Raw genomic sequence first — 19,168 nt, 5'->3', positions numbered from 1 at the left:
CACTCGTGGCGCATTGTAGGGCTCGACTGACTGTGCCAACATACGTGTGTTTTGAGTGAAACAGCCGCCGATGAGGATATCAAGAAAAGTGGTATTTGCCTATCGGATACCCGGCTGTATCCAGCAAAAGAGTTGCCGGCAAAACTCCAGGTCAATGGCGACGGACCGCTCTCGACACCTCCGGTGTGTCGCCTCTAGCAGTGGAGAACCTTGCCAGTTTCGGAGGCTCGCTGAGGGTTCGCTGACAATAGAAGAGTCTAGATAACTATTGAAGAAGGAAACCGATGAACAAAGGCCACAGCCTTGTAGAATCAGCAAGAATCCACACATGTACAATCTAGGATTTGGGGTCCCACCCCCCTAGGCGCGGCACTTTCCTAAAGGCGAAATGCCACAACGCATCTGTGCAGGACAGGAAGAAGTGACCAACAAACTTTTGTGAGCTGCTTTTGTCGATAGATTTCCTTCTCGAGGTCACTCGCTGACTGTTTTGCCGCCGCTCTGTGGAAATACTTTCACGACTGTGTGTCCTAGTGCAACTCAAAGACATCTGTTCACTAGATGGCGGATATCCGCACGATACGCACTCTCAGTTTCTCCGTCCATCCGTTCTGCGTTCTTCGATTCTGTTAACAAGGTGTCGTTTCTCTGTTAACACAATTCTTTCCCCCTTAACATCCACATCATCAGCACACATGCTGTAGTAGAACGACCTGTGCCACAAACGTTCTCTGCCCTCCCGCCCCGGTCCAACTTCATTGCCTCACATCTGTTGCTCAAGCACCCCCGGAACCGCGTCTTCTGCCCCGTCCCCCGGGTGCGGTTTCTGTTGTCTTTTCTCCTTCTTCTCCGGTGTCTAACAGCATACGAGCTGCCTGCAGGTGGAGAGCGGTTACGGTGGTTTTCCTCCATTTCTTCGGTTTCCTGGATTCTGCACAAGAGCCTTCTGCATTCCCGCTCTGCTTTCGTTCAGATGGACAAGGCCTTTCAGAATATATCTTCCAACACCGCCTCGGCCTCCTCTCGCCGAGCTCGGACCTCTTCACGTTCCAAATCGTCGGAGCTTCCAGAGTCTGGGAGGAAGGCGAAGAGTCCCCCGCGCTTCTTGCGCTGCCTCTCTGCTCTGATCGTCTCCCCGACACTCTCGCCGAGCAGGAACAGCAACGCCCTCCGTTCGTCTTCGTACAAAGAAAGCGACAAACTCGTTCTCCTCACCTCCTCGCGCGTGCTCTGAACCGCTGCGAGTGCCGTGCGGACGCGCTTCCTCGCCACAGAGAGAACCTAAAAAAACGGAAAAGACAACAGGAGACACTGGAGCTATCAATAACGTCAAAATGACAGACACGTGGCGCAGACGCAGAGGAGAGATGTGACCACACCGGAGATAAGAGGACGAAAAGGAAGAGAGGATGAAGACAGGAAGGAGAACCGAGGATAGCAAGGAGGTGAAGAGGAGGGCAAGGCGGAAACGCAAACGGGGCAGGTGCGCCGACTAGCAGCTTGGAAAGACAAGACTTGGAAGTTCCGATGAGAGCAGAGACAGCAGACAAAGAGACACACGAGACGCAGCGAAAACTCGCCCACGAAAGAAAAAATTAAGAACAGGAAGGAGTGAGACAGATCGGAAAGACTAGGGAGCAACAGCAACAAAGAAACCCAGTCGACAACAACCCAGAGCACCTGAGGCGAGTTCTACGACGTCCTACACATGCAGGATCGAATCACGGAAGATGCATCCCCTCGACGGAATTCTACGTCCCCTCCTGCGTCTCCGTACGTTTCTTCAAGAAGCGACACAAATGCACAGATAAAAGCGAGAGTTTCTCTCTTCTGTAGATTCGAGAGGCTTTCTCTCTAGGATGCACAACTGCTAATAACCAACGCTTGAGCCTCATGGATGGACCTGGACTGGGTCCCGGAGACCCTACGCGTCCATGAACAGGAATCACAGTGAGCCACGCATGCAGTACCACACAAAATCCAGAAACTAAAATTCTGAAGCCAACGGCTGCAAAGCCACCTTTGGGCATCTTGCTGAAGTTCCGATCCTCCGTCGAAATCTTCTGCTCACCTCCAAGCATCCTGACGCACTGTGGGAGTCGTGCCTCTCCTTCTCCCCTTCGTTTTTGCTTTGTTCTTCTTGTAAAGCGTTTTCTTTTCTTTCTCCGTTGAGGCGCCCGCCGGTCCCTCCACAGTGTGCTGTGGTGGACGCGGCGCGTGCAGAGGTCGGCGTCGCGTGGGTGCCTGTCTGTCCGGAGTCTTCACTCGCATCTGTCTCTTCGCGTTCGCTGCCTTTCTTCGCCTCTTCACTCTCCAGCGCTTCCAGCACCCGAAGGACGTGGGCGGCACTTTCTTCCGCAGAGAGACGCAGAGCCGCCAGGAGGCGCCAGTCGACAGGCTCCGCGCCCGCGTCGACTTCCCGTTTCTCTGCGGAGAGTTCGTCGCTGAGTATCCACGCGTCTTCCTCCGCTCCTCTGGCGAAGAAGCTCGAAGAGGCAGACGAAGCAACGTGCTTTCCGCGAAGTCGGAGCGTGCGCTCGAGGCGGCGAACGTCGCGGGAGACGGCGGCCTTCTTCGCCTTCAACGCGCAGAGCAGCCGCCGAAGAAACGCGAGGTGTCCAGACAGCAGAAACAACGAGGAAGAGACGAACTGACGGAACAGACGCAGCTCCCACTGCCGACGCAGCAATGCCGAGATCCAGTAGAGAAACTCAGACGAAGACGATACCGCCAGAGCACTCCAGACCTGAAAATAAAAACACCTTTCCTTCATTCATCGTGAACAAGTGTATACAAATACATATATATATATATATATAAGGATAGATAATTATCCGATATATAAATATACATGAATATATATATATATATATGTATGTGTACGTATGTGTAAATGTGCGTGGATGAGACAAAAGATGTTTGGGTACAAAAAAGGCATGACCGTTTCCGTGTTTTGCGGCCACCTCGAGTGACATTGAAGACAATGGTGAAGAGCGAAGCACCACTGCACTGGTGCATGCAAAAATGATTCGTCACACAAGTCGAAACAGACACGTGAGCATACACCGGAACGCTCAGGTCCCTTTCAGCAGAGACGCTCAAATCAATACAAACTTGTCAGCTGGAAACACATGTCGCTGCATATTCATACAAACACAAACAAAAGTGTACTTAAATATACATATATATGTATATATATATATATATATATATGTATTCGGTTCTGTTCTGGGGAACATTGAGAGGCAGAGGTCTGAGAGAGTCTATGATATTGACGAGATCAGCGAGAAAAGAGGACGAGGTGCACGCGGGATTCATTGCTAACCTGGTGGTGGAGGTGTTTCAGTGTGCGACGCTGAGAGGGCAAGCGTCGTTCTGTGAATTGCTCGCCTGCCTTTGTCGCCTCTTGCCACCCCTGCCCTGTCTGTCCGTTCCTCGCCTCACTGTCCTTTTCTTCTTGAGACTCTTCCGCTTCTTCCCCGGGTCCTGAGAGCTCTCCGCTACTTCCGCCTCGTTCCGCATTTGCGATGTTTCCCCCGTCTTCTCTTTCAGCGCCACTTTGTTCCTCGAAACCATTTGTGTCTTCTCCCGTTGTGGGCTGGTTCTCTTCTTCCATTTGCTTGTCGGCCTGCCGCCCCTCTGCGTTTCTTTCCAGGAGCTCCTGGACGGCGGCACGACGCATCGTCGTCAGGCCCTGTGGAGTCGCGCCCAGAAGTGCCGCGAATTGTGGGCCGAGGAAGCGTCCGTGAAGGAGGAAGCGTAAAAGTTTGTCTCTTTGCGAATCGATTTCCCTCTTCGCTTTCTTGCGCAGCGTCTCAGCTCCCTTCTGTCTCGCCTCACGCTCCTTCGCCGTCTCTGCATCGCCCTCGACACCCGAGGACGCTGAGCAGCCAGATGCAGAAGACACCCATGGGGTCTGCAAGAGCGCAAGATATGAGAGAGGAACGCCCTGCGCAAGTACCGGAGACACTGCGGGACCGAACGAGCTCCTCTTCTGGAGACACGCAAGAGGACACTCGCGTCCCCACGCCTCGTCGTCCGACTCTTGATCTCCCGCCGTCTCTCCTCGAGAATGGGCGATTTCCTCCAAGGCCCCGTGCGCGCCTCGCACTGCCCCAGAGTTTCTGTCGCGCTCGGTTCCACGTGCCTCTCCTGGCCGTCGCCAGGAAAGAAGCGAGAAGAAGTCCGAGTGCTGAAAAGCCAGTTCATCGATTCGCACGAACCGCTGCTGCATTTGGTCCTCAAACGATGAAGAAACAGTGACGCTCCCCCAACTCAAAGGCGCCTCTTGAACAGATAAAACCGTCGTTTCCGGCGCTCGTTCGGCTCTACGGCCTCCCTTCTCGGTCGCTGCTTCGCGCACCCAGAAAGTGTCTCCGTCGAGAGGCCCTCGGATGGTGCCTGTCCCCGACACGTCGTGCCGGCACCGGGCGCGAGGAGACACTGGAGAGACTCCAGGAGCGACTACCCCACAAGGAGGGAGAGAGACAAAAATCTTTCCCGAGTCGAGACCGACAGCCAGTTGGATCCAAGACTGATTCCTCTCTGTTCCAAAGGTTTCCTTGACATATTCACAAACCGCTTCTCTTACATCTCTCTCTTCTTCGTCTCTGTCTGAAGGTCTGGAATCTCCTTTGTCTCTTCTCTCTTTAGCGTGCCGCTGCACCATCGCGTCATCCTCTGCGATCGCCTTTGTCTCCTGGGAACATGGGGTTTGGCTTGCGGGAGCCGGGGCGCCGTGGGCCGCCTCTCCGTCTCCGAGAAGAGACATAAGACACGCAGATCGCTGCTGAATTTCGATCCAGAGAATCTTCGCAGGGTCAGCACATCGCCGTGTTCTCTCTCCCGCAGGCGCCGCCATACTTGCCGTTCCCCGCGAGCACTGCGCCACTCGAGGTGCGAAAGACCTGAGGGTCTCCGCGTCTGGAGACCCACCACCCGCCAGAACCTCTTGCTCGGTCTGTTCCTGAACACATTCCACTCTCCCGTTTTCCCCTCTGCAAAGCGCAGAGAGATCTGCAAAGTAACAGAGAGAAAAACGCGCTTGTTCGCCTCCCAGTGGAGCGCTTAACAAAGGCAAGCACAGGTTGCCTTCGCCTCTAGAGAAAGGCTTCGAAGTGTGTAGCGAGAGGCCTGTTGATCCTGGAGAAAAGCCAGACAAAAGCGAAAGACGAGTCCGTCCTGTCTCCTCCTCTCCCTCGTCTCTTCGCCCTGCCACGCACTGACAAGCTGCATCTTTCTCAGAGCTGCATGCAGCCCCCACCCTGCGTTGGGCGCCAAACAGATTTCCCTCGTTCCACAGCAAAGACTGCGAGGGACGGAAAACGTCCTCCACGTTCGGCTCCGGGCCACCGAGAAGAAACGCGGCGCCCCTGACTTGAGTCGAGACAGAAGAGAGAGGACCTGGAGAAAAGATTTCTCGATTGCCCTCGTCCTCGCAGGGCTGAAGGAGATAGACCTCGGCGTAGGCCGTGAGAAGGAAAATGCAAAGACGAGCGCCTCTGTCTTTCTCGGCGGAAACAAACATCGGTTCCAGGCGCGCTGCAGGGTTCAGAGGCTCGCGGCGCGCCTCCGCACTTCCCCTCGGTTCGTCTGCATGCGCGCTCCGATTCAAGAGGTCCTCCTTTGGCTTTCCTACGGCACCCTTTTCAACAAGGCCCCCAGGCAGACAGACAGACGACTGTGGCCTTTGCATCAACGGAGGGGGGCGTTTCAACGCCACCCATCGACACACAGAGACTGGATCTTTGAGAGACTCGGAGAGACCGCTGCCTTTCACAGTGCAGATCGCGCCCGTCTTCATGTCGACGAGCAACAAAGTTGAGGTGAAGACAAACGGCCTGCGAGTCCGAGCTGTCTCTCCAGAGAAACGCGAAAATTTCCCCTTTCGGCAGTTGCGCCTTCTGCTCGTGGATCCTCCAAAAGGCGCAAAGTCACCACTGCGTCTTGGAGACGACTCAGGAGAAGAAGCGAGGGAAGGACGGAGTGAAGCGGAAGAGGAGAAAGGAAAGGAGTGGCTGAGGACGCTCGCTTTGAGGCAGAGACCCGAGAGCGCCGCTTTCGCCTGAGCGACAACGAGGAGAGGACGCGAGGGAAGAGAGAGAAGAGGATCCGCTGCGGACTGCGAAGAAGTCTCTGCATGAAAGGAACTCTCGCCATGCTCTCGACTCGCCGGAGACGGCAGGAGATGCGTGACGACGAGGCCCGCGGGCAGCCTGCGAGTCCAAAGAATTTCCTAGAAAAAGAAAGCACACGCCGCACCACGTTCGCACTGAAAATGGCCTCCCGGAGACACACAGGGGGATCAAGAAAGCCGAGGAAACGCATGAAGTAAGGGGGGACAGAGATACATTTGCAGAACGAGACTTGGGTGCCGACTCAGTACAGGTATACAGCTTAGCAGTGAACCGGAAGGGCGAGAGAGACATAACGAGAGACAAGGACGGAACAGCGACGACGGAGACGAGACAACACACTCATCACAGCAGATGAGAAAAAGCCGCCAGCGATTCAAAGCTGATAGGCCGCAGCTCTGCTGGGCAAGCTCAACAAAGCGTTTCCGAGCATCTTGATCTTGCGTCTAGAGCCATATTGGGAGGAAATCGACGGAGTGCCTTTCCCCTTCAAGAATACCCTTCCTATCTACAGCAAAGTTTTTCTTGCTTCATCGGGCCGGTTCGTCGCACCTCGTCAGTCGCCTCGTCGCCAGATGCTTCTGTTTGGTCTGGTTCTTTGCCCTCTTGAGAAGCCTTTCGCTGCACGAAGCAGCAGAGCAGCGGGCCTTCTTGGCCGTCCTCGACCTCTCGGGGAACGTTCATGCGCCTTGCCTCGCTACCTCGCAGGTCTCCGTCCCGGCCGCGAATAGGCGAGCAAGACAGCGGGGAAAGTGAAGGAAGGTGGAAGGTGCTCTCTCGCGTTTCCAGAGAGTTCACCGCCACGACGCCGACGGGCGTCCCTGGAAGAGAAGGGAGAGAAATCGAAAAAAAGTATTGCGCGAACGCAGTGACGGGAGACGACGAGCGCTCCGTGGAAAGCGAAAAAACGGGGAGAAAACGAACCACAGACGAAGCGGAGGAAACAGAAGAAGCAGGACACAGCGAAAGAGACGGGAGAGACAGAGAGAGGGGAGACAGAAAGAGAAGGCTGACAGACCCAGGAGGAAGGAACAGAAGAAAAAGACAGAAGATCGAAGCAACAGAAAGGAACATGAGAAGAAATGGGGAAACAAGTTCCCGAAGAGAAAGAAAGAAGCGGTAAACGGACACGAAATGACACTTGCACTCCGCAACAAAGACTAGAACTATAACTGCTTTGACTGCGTCTGGGCAGTGGACGTACCGTTGAGAGTTGTCGAGACGCAGAGTTTCTTTTTGAGAAGCGAGAGGCCTACCAGAGGTTCTTGAGGCACCCCATTTTCTTTCTGCTCGTTGGCCGTTAGGGTCCTCATTTCCTCTCGCCTTCGCCTGCAAGAGCCTCGCGAGTCCCCGGCGTCAGACGTCCACCGCGCCTCCTTCCTACTCGCCCTCCGATCTCGCCTTCTCTCTTGGTACGTCAAATACGTGCGTGGTCTCCGTCCTCTCCTGTCTGCGGAGTTCCTCAAGTTTATCGCTCTCTCGCTGTCCTCCGCATCGGAAAACGGCGACCTGGAGCTTCTTCTATCACTGCTCTCCGACTCCGTCTCCTCGTCCGTCGACACAACTCTCTGCCGTTTCCTCCTCCGCGTCTCCATGGCCTCCCCGCTGCGCCTCCGAGTCCGTCTTTCCTCGGCCGGAACTCGCCGCTTCTCGCGAACCGTCTCCCGGAAAAAGGGCCGTCTTCCGACTCGTTCGCTCTCGCGATCCTCACCGTCGGTGACTCCCTCCTCGGGGCGCCTCTTTGCATCCGAAGCAGGCGTATCTCTCTCCTCTTCAGAGAGCGTCACACGTGTGGGAGGCGAACCTCCCGTTCGGTGGAGCTGCGACACAGACGGCGGCGACGGAAGAAGCGACGCGGACTTGGCTGCGCGTGACCCGTGACGATCCTCGCTCTCTCGCGTCCGCAGTCGCACCGGTCTGCTGCCGTCGGCGCCCTGCTTCTGGGGCGCCAACTCCTCCGCAGGGGAGGTACTGCGGGCTGTGTCTCCCTCGCGGCGGCCCCGCGTCACCTCCAGAGACGCTGCCTCGGTCCGAGAGTCCCCAGAGGTCCCGTTCGCGCTCGAAACGGTTCCGGAGGCCGCACGGGTTGCGGCCGGGACGAACGCAGGCGTACCGTCATCTTCCTCGTCCTCTTCTTCGTCGTCCTCCTCCTCGAATTGCCTCAGCAGCTGCAAACGGCGCCTGAACGGATTCCACGACCCCCACGACTCGCCCGGCCCCGCCGCGGGACCCCGCTCGGGCCCCTTGGGCGAGGTGTCTCCGGCCGGAGCCCGAGCTTCCTCACCCGCCACGGAGACAGAAGTGGGGACCGACGAGGACGAAGGCCCGCGACGGTTCTTCTTCTTTCCGTCCTCCTCCTTCTCGCCATCGCCTCGGGAGTCTGGCTTCGAAATGCCGTTGCTCAGCGATGAGAGAAACTGGGACTTGCGCAACTCCTTCTCGCGGAGTTCTCCGTCGTCATCCTCGCCGTCGCCCGCGCCTCCGGCGCCTCCAAGGCTTTTGCCGCGACGACTGTCTCCGCCCCGCCCACAATCTCTGCCGCTTCTGTCTCCTTTCGCGCTCGAACTCCCCCCATTGCCCTGCAACCCCGGCGCGCCTCCGTTCCCAGATCCAGATGCCATGAGGCATACGCCCAATTCCATTTGCGCAAGGTTGACTGCTCGCTGGTCATCACTGGGTTTCCTCTTCGCTGGTACACTTCGGTCCCCCCGCCAACTGTCGCGCATCTCGTAGGTCCCTTCTTTCTGACTTCGCGTCCTCTTGGGGCCACTCGAGACACGCCATTGCGCTCGGGTCTCCTGCGAAGAGACAGAGGCGACACCGATGAGTCGCTTTTCGGACGGCTCGCATGACGTTGCCTCTGCTTCGTGACTGTCTGGAAATCGAGGCCTTCTTCTCTTTGCCGGAGACATTCGAAGACGCATTGTGTGCCCTGTCTGTCGGCGGGACTCACCGAAGCTGAAATTCCACCGCACGACCTCAGGCGCCGTTCGACCGTGAATGGGTACAGTCGCCGTCTGCACCTCAGAGGGCACTGGATCTTCCCAGTCTTTCTCTCCACCGTCTTCGTCCGAGGAGGCAGCTCCAATGTCACAGCTCTCTTCGGGCGGTTGTGTGAGCAGAAGCAACTCTTGGAACTGAGCGCGCAGCGGCCCTACACGAGGCTCCAAGAGATTCGAGAGCCGCCCCTCTCGCGAGCGCTCTTCACCTTCATCGAGCCCAACTTTCTCTCCAGTTCCACTTGAGGATTCGGGCCGAAATTGGAGAGACATGCGATCCGGGGACCCCGCATCTGCATACTGAAACCTGCCCCAGACGTCCTGGCCACATGTGCCCACATAACTCTCTCGCGCGTCATCACGTTCGGCCTCCAACAACATCTTCTCTTGAGGAAACACTGGGCTCGCTGCGCTTCCCCACAGTCCAGAGAAAGGCCCCTCTGCGTGAACAAGGTCCGGAGGCGCCCGGCCGCAGATCGATTCGCTCCGCGCGCGCATCGCCGGCGTGCGAGTCGCTTCTTTGTCGCCCTCGCCCTCAGTCCCTTCTTGTTCGGCTTCGCTGCCGCTGCTGATCACGACGGGGTCGGCAACACCTGCGGAAGCAGGCTGGATAGCTGGGTGAGAAACACGGTATTTTTGCGATGTTGTTTCGGCAACGATTCCCAACTGGGGGTTCGACAGACTGACCAAACGAACACTTGCGGACTTGCGACCCTGAGCTCTCCCTCGGCCTTCCTCTCGCTCCTTCCCGCATGCGTCGTCGTCCCTCCCGCCGCGGGTCGCCCGCCAGAAGTTCTCCGATGCCGCCTGCCACTCGCGCTTCTGCAGCGGCGTCTCTGAGTCCTCCAATCGAGCCAAAAGAGAAGAGACAGCCACCGAGGTCTCCTGCGCTCTCCCAGGGCTTGGACGGTCCGCCCGTGCCCCTGCATGCGCCGCGAGCAGCTTCTGCGCCTGCTGGAGCCGCGACAGAGGCAGCGCAGCTGGGAGACCCGCGCCTTTGTCCCCAGAGTCCACCGGGTCTCTTCCCACCCGCAAATGTGCCAGCAAGTCCGCTGCCCGCCAGAGCTCTGTATTCGTCTCGGCAGGGCCGCTGCGAAGCGCAGCCTGGAGAGTCGAGGCGGTGCCGCGAGCCGAGAGAGCAGAACCGGAAGCTGGCGCCACAGATAGCATATGAGACACAAGCGGCGCCTTCGGGGCCGGCGGCGGCACCTGAGAGACAGAAGCGCGTTTAGCAGAGGGAACCGGTTGACTGCTGGCTTTCTCGGTGTTTCCTGTGCCTGGGGCTGCCAGGCGAGCAGCCGCCGACGCAGACAGAGACGCCCGAGACAAGTTACTCGCATCCCCGAGAAGCACATCCGCTAGAGACAGTTTGCGGCCCTCGGCGTCGCGCGCTGGCTGAGAGGAAGAGACATCTGAGCCGCCAGCCTTTCTCCCAGAACTCCCCTGGAGGGCTCTCTGAACTTCTTCGCCCTGGCGCTGAAGCATCAGAAGGAACGAACTGTCCTCTGAGGCGGCCAGGCTCCTGCGGGCTCCTTCCCGCCGTGTCGGTGCGGCCTCCAGACCCACCGCCGCAGGCAGAGGCGAAGGCGCCAGAGGCGACGAAGGCGAAGGAGTGGGTTGACTTCCGACCAACGCAGCAGTGGTCTCTGCATGTGTGTGTTTGTCTTCTTTCTTCACGACAGACATTTTGCCTGCTTCTCCAGAGCTGGCCTGCTTGCCGTGCTCAGGCGCCGCTTGTGGCTGTACGGACATGACCGTCAGTCCCGGTCGGGCTCCCGAAGACAGGTTCACCGGACAAATGCGTCGCTTCCCTCCCGCAGTCACCGACTCGGTCTGAATCCTTCCTACCTTCCCTTCCTCGGCCTCGCCTTTCCCCGACTCGCCTGCCTTCTTCCCCGAGCACGCGAGCAGCGCCGCGGCGGGCGGCGCCGGGACGAAGGCGAAGTAGCGGTGGAGAGAGCAGCAGCAGCACTTGCAGGAGCAGGAGCACGTCGGCAGCGTCTGGGGCAGACACGCCGCCGAGGACAGCGCGGCTCGGCTCCCAGGCGAGGGTGGATCTTGGAGTTTTTGCTGAAAAACAGAAGACGAGGAAGGAGAAGCAGGGCCCGAGGAGGTCGCTGGAGAAGAAGCAGGCGGAGAAGGCGCGACTGAGGAGGCGCCAGAAGAACTGGGCGCAGCCTCAGAGGCCGCAGGCGCAGATGCCAGCTGGTACGCCAGCCAGTTGGTCGCAAAGGAAAGATTCAGAGTCGCGTGAGGAAGCGAGACAAGCGTCACGCCGCCCCCCGTGCATGCCGCCGCGAGCCACTGGCCCTGGCGGCCCCAAGCGAGGTCCTGGAGCGTCGTGTTCTCGTCGAGGAAGTTGATCAGAACGGCCAGACACCGCGGATGCGGCCCCGCAGACTTGGCACCTTCATCGCCTGTTTTTTCGGCGGCGCTCGAGCTACTCGGCTTCTTCCCACAGATGTCTGGAGGCGCAGCCCGGTCCTGGGAGAACTGCCAGATCGACAGTGCGCCGTCCACGCTCGCTTGCGCATACAGACAACAAAGACCGGAGTCGAAACTCTCTGGAGAAGCGGACGACCCTGCGGCCTTCCCCCCCTTGCTGCCGTGCGACCCTTTCGGCGCGCTGCCCTCAACGAGCAGGTCCGGGGCGAACCGCTGCAGGAAGAAGACACATCAGCAAGAATAACGGGAACTGAGACAAATTGTGGCTGAAACTGCGTTGTCAAGCGTTACTGGTGTGGCGGAAATAACGGAGTGGCAGAGGAGAGGGGCGACTATCACACAGAGACAGCAGAGAACGAGCAAACAAAAAAGGTGCCAGAAGCAGGGGGAAAAGCGAGAGGAGCGGTGAAACGGCGATCCGGTATGGTCAGAAGAGAAGGAAGCGAAAAAGAGCGACCAGACAGCAGTGGGGAGGCCATAATCACATAGAGAGGGAAAGTGACAGAGAGACTCGAGGAAGATCCTGAAGTCTGGGAAACAACGAAACACGGACTTACCACAATGCGGATGGGTCGCCGGTGACCTCGAAGACGTAGAGGCGGGGAAGAGGAGAAGATCTCTTCACCTTTCTCGGCAACTTTCTTCCGGCCTGTCGCGCCTAATTGGGATTGCTCAGCCAGGTTCCCGGGCGCGTTGTCGACCTCACCCGTCTCAGCAGTCGGCTGAGAGTCGTCCTGGACGCGAAGACAACACCCAAAGACACGGCCGTTCCGTTCCGCAAACGGGAGGGCCAAGAGCGTCCCCTGAGGGTGCCAAGAGAGGCGTCGCGGCCCCGGGGTTTCAGACGGGCCGCCCAGGAGCAGCTCGTTGTGCTGGTAGACGAGGGAACACTGCCAGACTGCATTGGGACCTTGTTTCTTCGCAGTTTGCGTCCGACGCTGCGTGCGCCACACAAAGATTTTCTTCGCGCTCGTGCAAGCTGCCAGAAGCGACGCCTGGGGATCCCAAGCGACGCCCTTGACCATCCCGGAGTCGCCCTCGGGCAGACTGAGAACCGTCACAACTTCGTGGCGGGGAACGTCGACCAGACAAACTCTTCCCCGGGCGCCAGCCAGCGCAATCGTTCGGCTGTCATGGCACCAGCACATGTCGAAGATGTGACCGACGGCGGAGCAGAGGCATGCAGACACCTGGCGCCACTTCTCTGTGTAGATCCCCGTCCCGGAACCGCAGCTTGCGGCGGGTGGACTGTGCTGACTGTTTGTCCGCCAGGGCACTGGCCCCGAGGAAGGGAAAAGCGACGCACACAGACACGGCGGACAGGTCGGGGGGCTCGCAGCAACAGCTTCGGCCTTCCCCTTCTTCGCCGGACCCCGACGGGGAGTCCAGGCTTCCCTGGGAAGCCCAGGGCGGGGAGCGGCCTTCTCTGCAGCGGAACTCGCTGAGCTCTTCGCAGAGTCCGCATGCTCTGTCGCGCCCTGCCAAGTCGGCAGCGGCAGATTCAAGGCGTATACAAAAAGGTTTCCGTCTGCGTCGCACGTGGCGAGGAACTCTCCCGTGGGCGCCCAACGGAGAGTCATGATCTCCGATCGGTGCTCAGAGGCCGCCCAGACGCACGTAGCCACCGTCAAGGGCGGCCGAGACAGACGCGGGGGTTCGCCTGGAGAGGCACCGACAGACGCAGTCGCCGAAGGCGGTCGGTCCTCGCCGTCGAGACCGGTTGTCTGACTGTCCTTGCCAGCGGCGGTCCCGCCGGACGCGGCTGCCTGCAGCTTCTGGCGCTTCTGGGAAGGCGCAGCATCTTCCGATGACTTGCCACAGAGAAGCGCGCGACAGACAGACGGCGAATGCGAGTGAAGAACCCAAATCTTAACGCAGTTCGCTGCCGCCGTGGCCAGACGCTCCATGTTCCATGGCGCCGCATGGGGCTGAAAATCCAGGGACGTGATCGGCAAGCCGCCGTGGTGGACGTGAAGGAGCCGCTCGACAAACATGGTGGAGGAAGAAACAAAGTCTCTGCGAGAACCGGGAATGAGACAGAACAAACGGAAATGAACCTCACGGCCGAACCGAGTTTCCTTCAAACAACACGCAGAAACGCGAAAGAGGACTTCCATAAACGTTACTCCATTTCTGATGGGAGTTTCAGTCCCAAATTTCGTGGTGCTCCGAATTTCGAGGATTGTTCTGCGCTAATGTGGCGGGCGCACACTAGATGCAACGACGGTTGGCTGGTTCCTGGTGTCTGCACAGTTGAATCGTTTCACCTGCACGCTCACCTCCTGAGCGTCCTGATGTCCCGGATGTTCTTGCTCGTCTATCGAGGCGAAATCGCCAGAACCGTTTCTCCACGCATTTTATCGGCACCCGCCAGGAGCGGAGCTGGACGTCTCGGAGACAAGACGGTGTGCGGAGGCGCTATGAAGAACCCCGAAATATACAGAAGGGATGTGTACTTGCGGGGCGAATGTGGAATGTGAAAGACTTGATACAAAATGAACGAACACATGCACGAGTTCTGGGTTACATGGTTTTCGTGTGCACGGCAAAGGTCGACCCGCCGCAACAGGGTACAGGAGGCCACCCGCAATAATCGACCTCCCGCCACCACGGAAAGAACGGAACCCGAGGCAGAAGCCGGGGGTGTGAACTATTGTAACAAGGAAAGGTCGTATGTTATTTTGAAAACTGAAGCCACGCTAGTGAACAACAATGCTGACAAGTGACCTGCCGAGCAACGCCAAGGCCCAGCAGAGCGGAGACGGGAGTTGGACGACAGAAACAGGTGCAGCCAATCAAGTGGGAGGCGAGCGAGACTCGCTACACAAGGACGAAAGAAGAATACAAAAAGCACGACGTTGCCGGAGGCCCAGACGACAAGAGAAAATGGGAACTTGGTAGACAGAACACTGGTCAGACAAGAAGGCTGTATACACGGTTCACGTTCCGATCTCTGGTATGCGAAAAGTCGCAAGAAGTTGTCCTGCCCGCCAGGCCGATTGTGTTTCCAAAGCGCTGGCTGTCGGCGAGCAGCCTTTCTTGACATCAGTCGCCAATGGTAGGGAGAAGAAACGGAGAGAAAAAAGCTTCAAATCAAAGCCAGCACGTGAATCAACCGACACACACTGGCACACTCTGTCTACGTTACCACACAAGAGAAAAACGCCCTCTTGCCCTTCTTCAAGAAACAAGGGGACGAGACCATGCCAATCTCCACGGCTTCATGTAACACGCAAGAGGTTGCGCTTGCGCACGCTTCTGCGGGCCGCATCAGCAGTAATGTGTCTGTTTTCAGGATCCACTTTAGTGCTACATCCTGTAGTGACCTTGGAGGCATCGAACAGCGCCTCCTTATCAGACTCTACACTTTCCTATATATACGAACGTGTTCGGGGCAGATTACGGTGGCATGACACCGAGTTTCAGAACAGCATCACGTTTCCACACCGGTCTTCTAGGGCCTCTAATGCTGCCACCCTCTCAGACGAAGCGATCGTGTCCGATCGTGTTTGTATCTAAGCGGAAATAGCTGCTAAGCGCATGTAGGGAATTTGTCGGTAGCCAGCCGATAAAAACTCTGTAAGCACAACCAACGCAGCCCCCCTAGAACTTGTCCCTTCCACTAGTACGCATCCCTGTGCTGGCGCTGTGGGAAAACTATATTCGACTGTGATATCGGGTTAACAGTATGCGAGATATGCATCATTCTACTGAAGCAAACTGCGTCAAGAGAAAACATCACAGATGAAGACCTCTGGTGATATTACATCGTGGTAAGGGCGTTTGCCCAGACCGTTTTTTTTCAGCACTGACGCGACTCCTGTTACTCTTGAGTGGCTGACCACCTGTAGACATGGCAAGTGTTTCGTCTGGAGCGAGCACTACAGGCTCGCTAGTTGAAGTGTTGAAGTGGAAATAGCCTCCACTCTGTTCAGTTGGCCTTGCTCTGTAGCACTGCGACTCTCTACATAGTCCAGTGACAGAGCTCGTGGGAAAGCTGCAGAGGTGCTTTGACACCAACCGAAACGGCGACATGAAGATGGCTTGCTTCTCAGCGACACGCTGAGGCCCGCCATCCATCTTTAGCAGATGAACATACAACTCGATAAAAGAGGACAAGGAGCTTCCTGGGTCGCCCGTTTCTCAAGGGCTCCGTGATGAATGCGGTTCTCCTGCACCATGGCGAGCAACCACCGTGCGGTCACAGGAGGCTGAAGATTGTTCAGTGGAGCTTGCACGACCAAGGACTCAAAAATCGTCACAGAGCGCTGCAGGAATATGCAAGAGCCCGTTTTGGATTTTCTTCGCATTTTTACCAGCACATTCAGTTGCAGGCCTGCATCGGGCGCCGGCCTCGTGTTGCGACCGTCGTGCATTGGCATTGAAATTCGGGACAACATAAAGTTGCTAAAAGCGCCCATGAAATAATCGTACACATTTGTTCTAACACCCCAGCCACCGTCTGTTCCAGAACTGTACACCGAAACGTCACGAACAATGTTGACTCAATAACCGTACACTGACAGAACCGCTTCCTCAGAAATACGCCATTCGATTTCGCGACGCCATCATGACACGAACTTCCACCATGACTGGTTCGCCGACCACGACGTTTTCACTCGTAAGAGCTAAGGTGCTCGAATGGCTTCTTCAGAAAACCAGATTTTCAGATTGTTCCGTGGTTCTCGGATGTCTGCAGCGTTCGCCTCCTCTTGCTGCATTTGACGTGCGAGAACTAATCATCTACCGAACGTTGCCTCGCAGACCTCTTTGATGGCGCAGTTGACGCAAAAAATTAGTGAGATCTCCTTGACCCACAGCCTGAGTCAGCTGCTTAAAAAAAAGCAACTCCTGTTTTGGCAACCATCCCCTGAATTGCTAATTCTTCACAAAATTCCTGTGGCGTCAAGCAAGCGCTGCTTCCACACGTTTCCGTCACAGATGCTCGTGTTCGCGAGAAAAAACCGTTTAACGTCCTATTCAATGCCACTTGAAAGCGCCATTATGAGTGATAAAATGACACCACGCACTTTGCGTGTGGCACTAAAGCACTACAGAAAAGCGCACACACGGCAGTATGCTTGCAGGGAACATCGTGCTGACTTCCTGCTGCCTTCGTGCGGCCCCCTCGTAGATGCACTTCTCTTTTGAGAGATCGTCTCAGGGCCTTTCTTTTCAACGGGATGAAACACCGCAAAACCGATCTGACTGCCTATATCTCCAAAGGTGAACTAACCACAATCCTTACGGTGAGTGTTCAACCATTTGGCCACTATTATCGGTTCCTTCATGCCAAGCGCGTTTGCACCTTCCTCACACCACATGAACGACCCACGTGTCCGTTTCCGTTTTGGTGATGAAGATGCAGCTATGCTCCAAGACGATGAGCAGCGGGTACGGTAATTATTTGCACTGTCGATCACTCCCGCGTTATGGGGAAGTGATTCATCGAAAGTTCCTCCTCTTGGCACACACACTGAGCAGAACACACTCGCACATGCTGCAGGGGCTTTTTCGCTTTCCGTTGGATTTGGTCGTGTTTTCCACATGTCGATCGCCGGGGCATCAAAAAGCCAAGCCCCGTTTGCTGGACGAATTTGGCAACAAAAAAAATTCGATTTTAAAAACGAAAACAGAAGGCAAGGAGCGGTGCCTCGCGTCTTCTGAAAGGGTCACCTCATCGCAAACGAGCATCGAACGCCAACAAGACCGTGTCCCTTTTACTACATCACAGATTTGACCGTGTAAACAACGCATTAAAGAACAACACACAAAAATGACTCTTCATCCGTACGGGCGTAAAGTCTCCACTGCGCCACCCTTCCCTGGAACCCACACTTCTGCGCCCGGCTCTCTGCACCTGCTCGTTCCGGTCTGCTCGGATTGTCACTGCCAGCCCTTGACCCACACTGACACTGTGTCAAACGTCTGCTTCTCCTATGAATTTCATCCAGGCTCCTCCAACCATCCCATATCGCTTCCTTACGCAAGCGCACTGCACACGTTATCCCTTCCACAGACAACAACCGACAGAGTTGTGGAAGCTGCCGACACACAATGCTCTCCCGAAAATTTCCCGCTTCTTCATTGCTACAAACACGCGCATCTGCACTGACATTCTGTTCTCCCACAAACTCCCCTAACTCGCCATTCCGCCACTGTCTGGCGAGACCCCCATGAGACTCTCTGCAGTGTAGCAGGCCACTTCACTGCACACCCTCCCTTCTCTCTCGACCCTTCCACCACTTCCCATGGCTCCACCGTCCTCTTGAAAGGTTGTTTTCTCCTGAGTCTATGGTCCACAGTACTCTCCTCTGATCACCGCGTCTCCATCTTTCCACGGTATGTGTTTCTATGGCTATACGCCGCCGCAGAAAAAAGGAGGGGGAGACTCTCTTGCGACAGCGTTGGCACATTCTACATCAATACAACGAGCACACACCCAGAATGAAAAATATACGCAAAAACGTATACCGGCCTGACCAGCAACTCGCCTCTCAAAGCCCGCTATACACAGAGGGACAAAAAAAGGCAAGAGCTCGTTCTCCCTGCACTGCCGGACGAACGCCCTCAACCTTTCTTTGATCTCTGCCCTGTCAAAAAATAGAGAAGGAAGCTATGTTCCTGGCCCCTGACCACCAGCTTCACAACAGGGGACTGACAGGTCCTGTAGCAGTATCGGAACCGATGTGTTTAAACCCTTCGGTAACAGACACGCACCTCCCAAGCACAGGAACGTCCTTTCTCGGAAGGTACAAAACGGCGGAACAGTTCGGATGAAGAAAGATGAAACACACATCGTCCAGACAACAGCACCCAGCACCGTCCCTCCCCGCCGGGACCCCCTAGCATGTCAGAGCCTCCTATCTACCGGGCGGTCTGTACTGCCACCAAATTGGTGTTGCCTGGTTCCCTCGTTCACCGTAACACGACATACGCCTACGAAGAGTGACTAGCTTCACGAAATCTGCGGCAGCGCCCCCCTGTTGCTTGCCGGAAGCATGTTACAGCTGACAGCTCGTTCCGGACCGAAGTGCGGCACAGCTATGAACAAAGGGGTTCCGAGAATAAACCCACAAAACGGAAGTTCTGCGGAAACGCCGACAGCGCACGACAAACGCCCGTTATCGACACTCGTTCCCGGTCGACTCCTTCTCGCGACCTCATGCACATCCGAGTGCAGAACGCAAGAATCTTGATAACTTCCCGCATATGAATGGTGAGCACGCTTGCCACTTTCCGGCGTCCTTAGCAGTAGGTCAGACGGGACGAGACACTGGAAACTGAATGAATGCCAGCGTAGACGAAAGCATCATTTGAGTCAGAGAGGGACCGCGGGAAGAAGTATAAATGACAACGCAGCAGACCGCAGAAGAAACCACGAAACCAATGCGCTCTTCTCCTCCGTTACTGACACGCCCTAAGACGCACCAGTAGGCTGTCTGTGAACCAAACAGACACCATAAAAATTCCTAGTCACCATACAAAAATAGGCGGGAGCGTGTGCACAAACTTCGAGTCGGCTGTGTCCACAGAAACATCGACAGCAACACTGGCGCCGTTCCAACGCTGGTGGTTTTGGTCACTGCC

General features: G+C 56.6%; 2 protein-coding genes across 2 annotated transcripts; both read right to left on the bottom strand.

Annotated features, from left to right (window-relative positions):
* Window positions 1-596: 596 nt before the first annotated feature.
* On the bottom strand, window positions 597-13,572 carry TGME49_248290 (WD domain, G-beta repeat-containing protein; the record flags this gene model as incomplete). Its single annotated transcript, XM_018780854.1, has 6 exons — window positions 597-1,281; window positions 2,072-2,746; window positions 3,326-6,235; window positions 6,687-6,955; window positions 7,339-11,791; window positions 12,136-13,572. The coding sequence occupies 6 exons, from the start codon at window positions 13,570-13,572 to the stop codon at window positions 988-990; spliced, it is 10,038 nt and encodes a 3,345-aa protein (XP_018634992.1). The 3' UTR covers window positions 597-987.
* Window positions 13,573-15,469: 1,897 nt separating this feature from the next.
* Window positions 15,470-18,956, bottom strand: TGME49_248280 (hypothetical protein). Its single transcript, XM_002367134.1, has one exon. The coding sequence runs from the start codon at window positions 15,997-15,999 to the stop codon at window positions 15,661-15,663; it is 339 nt and encodes a 112-aa protein (XP_002367175.1). The 5' UTR covers window positions 16,000-18,956; the 3' UTR covers window positions 15,470-15,660.
* Between the last annotated feature and the right edge of the window lie 212 nt (window positions 18,957-19,168).

This window comes from Toxoplasma gondii, chromosome XII (assembly GCF_000006565.2).
Source record: "Toxoplasma gondii ME49 chromosome XII, whole genome shotgun sequence".
NCBI lineage: Eukaryota > Apicomplexa > Conoidasida > Eucoccidiorida > Sarcocystidae > Toxoplasma > Toxoplasma gondii.
Note: the sequence above shows the minus strand (reverse complement) of the source record. Positions and strands in the feature narration are given on the sequence as shown.

What these genes read in the sequence shown, in the direction of transcription:
- TGME49_248280 (XM_002367134.1), bottom strand. Translation starts at nt 15,999, where the DNA reads ATGGGCGCTTTTAGCAACTTTATGTTGTCCCGAATTTCAATGCCAATG.